The sequence below is a fragment of the Bidens hawaiensis genome, unplaced genomic scaffold (assembly GCF_021521415.1).
Source record: "Bidens hawaiensis isolate Kalapana, Puna unplaced genomic scaffold, B.hawaiensis_p1.1 tig00006250_1, whole genome shotgun sequence".
In the NCBI taxonomy this organism is placed as follows: domain Eukaryota; kingdom Viridiplantae; phylum Streptophyta; class Magnoliopsida; order Asterales; family Asteraceae; genus Bidens; species Bidens hawaiensis.
In genome coordinates this window covers 1,212,543-1,217,294 of record NW_027491413.1, presented here as the reverse complement: position 1 = coordinate 1,217,294, position 4,752 = coordinate 1,212,543, and the positions used below count along the sequence as shown (strand labels likewise).

The 4,752-nt window shown below is 28.6% G+C and overlaps 1 protein-coding gene across 1 annotated transcript; it reads right to left on the bottom strand.

Moving 5' to 3' along the window:
• Positions 1 to 2,451: 2,451 nt before the first annotated feature.
• On the bottom strand, positions 2,452 to 3,087 carry LOC143631712 (uncharacterized). Its single transcript, XM_077100387.1, has one exon. It carries the CDS (start codon positions 3,085 to 3,087, stop codon positions 2,452 to 2,454), a length of 636 nt encoding a protein of 211 aa, XP_076956502.1.
• Between the last annotated feature and the right edge of the window lie 1,665 nt (positions 3,088 to 4,752).

Sequence of the window (4,752 nt, the reverse complement as noted above, 5' to 3'; positions counted from 1 at the left end):
ACCTCAGAGTGTTCATAACTAAACTAAATCCCAATACGAAACGTTAAGACAATAAGAAGCACGATTGATTGTTAAAGGTTATATTTAAGGATAAACCAATTATCAAAAAATCTTCTTACTTATATTACAAAAGATTTCTTTAAGGATCATTATTGTTCTAGTAGCTTACAACAGTTAAGAGCTACATTAGATGAACATTAAAACAATTTTCCCTAACAAACGGCTTACATATTTATATGTTCATAAAACAACCTAAAAGTTATAAACTGAAGGTCAAAGAACATTTACTTTATAAGTCAATAAAATCTATATATAGGTTAGTGCAAACATCAAAATATGATGAAATATTTGTACAATTATTTTCATAAAAAACAAATTGATTAATGTACCTACCTCAAGATGAGTGGGAGAAACTAAAAACAAACTTGTCCTTATATAGATGACATTCTTCTGACAAGTATATGCTACATGAGTTAAAGCATTTTCACACATACTTTGATATTATAGATCTCAGAGATATTCCTTACACATGTAACAAACAGTATTGTTTTACTTTATAGGATAATAGGAACACATAGATTATTTCCTTATGCTTCATTAAGTAGAAGCCTTATATAAGTTCAAGTCTATATTCGTTTAGATATTACTCAAAATTGCAACACACTAGATATGTCTAGATTAATGTGAAGTATCTAAAAGAGTACTAAGATATCTTTAAAAGAAACGAAAGACTCAATTTAAAAGAAGAAGTGAGAATTTAAACCGGTAGATTACTCTAAACTTTGTCATATTCAAAGATAAAAAATGTAATTTTCGGGACATATTCTTATGTTAGTAGACAAATCTATCTCATGGAGGAGTCATATAAACTGATAACAACAACCTAAGTCATAATGACATAATATGTTGATTAATTACAACGTTGTTGTCAATAAATGTTGTTGAACATTTATTAGTGGACTCATAAGTTTTTATTAAACTCCATATAAATTATATATTGAAGACTTATTATGATAAAGTCAGCTACCATGTTTTCTCAAACGATAACAGTTTGAGTGTTTTCTCAAACGATAACAGTTTGAGAGGTGTTGCATTAAATTTTAATATGAAATTAATTATTCGTTTATGAACGAATTGAGGAATCTAAATTTTCATATCGAATTCTTTCATGGTATGTTTAAGGATCCGATAAATAAAAGTCTCACCCATAAATATTATGAAAGTGCTTATAATAATAACGTGTTATTGATGACTATGCGCAAATGCATATCATACTATGAATGATTAACTAATAAATTTTCTCATCAATTTTGATTTGTATGTCTCTTAATATGTTCTGCATGCATAATGACATATAAACAAATTATTATACAAATCAAACGTTTGAAGGGCTTACTTGAAAATTTTGATCATATTCACTTAGGTTTTAAATAAGGATTGCAGTATGATTAATGGGGTGTTTTGAGCTGATGTTCAATTCAATGACTGTATTTATCTGCTTCAGTTTAAGTTTAAAGCTAAAATGAGTGTTAACTCCTGATCAGGCTTATCTAATACTCATAAAAATGATTACTCGGCCAAGTGGGAGAATGTAAGAATAATATATAATAATATATATTTATATATGTCCATCATTATCATTTATGTTATATTAGATCAAAATATTAATTATACATTATCATATATTAGTTTGGTAATTATTGATGGGCCATATTACCCTTACTAACTAATAAAGGGTTTCCCCTTGAATGTATATATAGAGAGATTAATATTAACATCATAACCTAATCAAACACACATAACAATTTTGTGTGTCTCATCTCTCATAAAACCGGGTTCCTCTCAAGAACCCTAACACCATCCTTAACTATACATCTTAAAGGGGAACTCGACTAAGATGACAAACATGTCGACTATCTCATACTCTGCTGCGATTACTATTCTCCATGTTGTAACAGGTTCATAGGTTTAATATTTATTATATTTTATATTACTTACATGAAGAAATGATCAACATTACATACGTTTTTTGGGTTGTCTTAGATTTTCTTAAAGATATCGTAGAGGTACTTTCAAGGGGTTTCCGTAACTATTCCCGTCCATTTGATATTTTATATGCTCCTTACAATTTTCTCACTAATAACTGGTATCTTAGTCTAGATATTATTAATGGCATTTATTATCTTGTCTGTGTTAATACCTTGTTGATAACAGTAAATAAACAATGGTTTTATATACTCATGGTATGTATCTTGTATTTATGTGTTCCGTTTTTATTTTAATCTAAAGAGAGGTAAAATACGATAATAGCCCAAAACCGATAATAAACCCTAACTAATATAACATACATGCACCAAATTCTAACATATACAAATTAAATACAATCATGAAAACTGATGAACTAAAAAAATAAAAAGAAAAGACAAACGTTAGTTTTACAGCTAATTACTACTAAGCACCACCCTCTGTATCTTTCCGTTGTAACCCTATTAATCTATATGGAGAATACCTAATCTTATTATGTTCTGAAATGGTCTCAAGCTTAGGTGACCATGTTTGGTCCTTGGACCCAACCAACTGTTGATACACTTTCTTCAATTCTGGTGTACTACACAAGAATCCATCACTTATACTTTCATTTTCTTCAACATCATGACCACCTCTTCTTGTAAGAATTCTTTCCATAAACTCAGATGATATCTTGATCAAAGCCGTCCCGTTCGTTCCCTTTATGTGCTCAAACGGACACTCTTTGATGTTAACCGGACCCAGACGCGTAGACTTGTAACCAACCAAAGCTGATATCCAAGAAGCCGATACGGTCTTCGATGAGAAGATATTGAGTGGGAGAACGAAGTAGGTCCGTCCCGGCTTTAGCGGATCGTCGATGGTTAAAGCCGGGATCCGGTGGCCTATGAAGAAACTGTTTGCATCACAAACCATGCAATCAGGATGTTCAATCATGATCTCTCCAGCTATCCATTTTTTTCCTGTTAGGGTTGTTATGTTCCCTTCCCAATAGATAACTTTAACAGATGAACCTTGATCATCACTTGTTAGACAACATGTAACAATTGAATTACCCATATATATATATATATATATATATATATTGGTGTGTTAGAGAGATTAGAAGTGGATGAATGGTTGTGTATGTATAGAAAGGGATCCAGAAAAGGCCGGGTTGACTATTTCATTAAGTCGATCTTGATGGGAAGTGAAAGGCGGCGTTGAACTTTATGCATAGTCGGTGTTTTAATTTCCATGTTGATTGTGCAACTTGAAATTTTAAAGTTAAAACCCGTACCAAAGTCTAATGTACCTAAAACCAGAAATGTTAACGCTGACAATATTATAAAAAAGATTTAAGTAATTACAATTATAATCATACACTATTTAATAATTACAATGACGTATAATACTTAAATAAGTTAACCTATATTTATAAACTCAAATCAATTTTCCTTTTTCACTTTCGCAATATATTTTGCAACCTGTACAATTATATATTACGAACGAATTATAAACAAAAGATGAAATAATAAAATATGAAAAAATAGGTTAAACTACATAATTATAACACAGGTAAAGTTAAAATACAAAGGAAGAAAAAATGAGAAGTGTGAGAATGCATGATTTGTAACCACACAAAAAACTCATTAAAAATAAATTATAAAAATTATAAAAAAATCATAACTCAAAATATAAATAAAAAACGAAAAAATTTAGAAAACTAAATTGTTTCCGCCATCATTCCAGTTAAAAAAAATGATGAAAAAACACAATGTCGAGATCAAAGACACAATGACGAAAATGAACAAAAGACACAATTATAACTAAAAAATACACAATAGATTGCAAAATATAACACAATGCCGAACAAAATATAACACAATATAAAGTAATATATATAACACAATAAAGAAAAAAAGATACAATGCTAAGGAAAAAAGACACAATCAATAACGAAAATAAACACAAAACACAATGATAAACAAAAAGACACAATAATTTTTTTCACTTACCATCGTGTCTTTTTTAGAACGAGAAAGACGGTGAAAACATTTTTGTGATTTTACATTTTTCGTTTTCTTATTAAATATTGAGTTACGGTTTTTTTTTGTTATTTTTAAAAGATTTTTTTGTATGGCTACAAATCATTCTCATTATTCTCATTTTTGTTTTACCTTTTATAGAATAACTTGACACTTATAACACTTGGTAATAAACAGTCCTTTTAAGGCAATAAAACATGTAAAACGGTATTGTATTTTACCTTGATATTTTTCAAAAGTTTGATTCGTATATTATTTTTTCGAATGACTAATATCTTTCTTTTTAACTCCTATATTAGTATATATACTAGGTTCCTAACCCGTGTAGTACATAGGTGGAAATTAGGAAATTCGTCACGTAAAGAAACTTGATTATATATTTGAATATTATATTATTTACTTTTTTTAACCATTATAAAATATTTTTTTATAGCTTCATATAAGATATATTTTTTTTTCTATCTAATTAAATAAAGTTTTACATATTAATTAACATAAAAGTAAATTTAGATTGAGCCAAATATAAAATTAATAAAAGTTTGGAATATTAATACACTTTTGGTGAATCCCGTAAACAAATTAGAATCTTGAACTATTCATATAAATTGGAATCACAAAACTGCTTGGAATTTTAAAAACCATTTTGAAGTAAACTAAGCATTCATGTCATGTGGTTTCATATTCATCCACATGTTCC

Coding starts and splice junctions, on each gene's coding strand:
- LOC143631712 (XM_077100387.1), bottom strand. CDS start 3,087: ATGGGTAATTCAATTGTTACATGTTGTCTAACAAGTGATGATCAAGGT.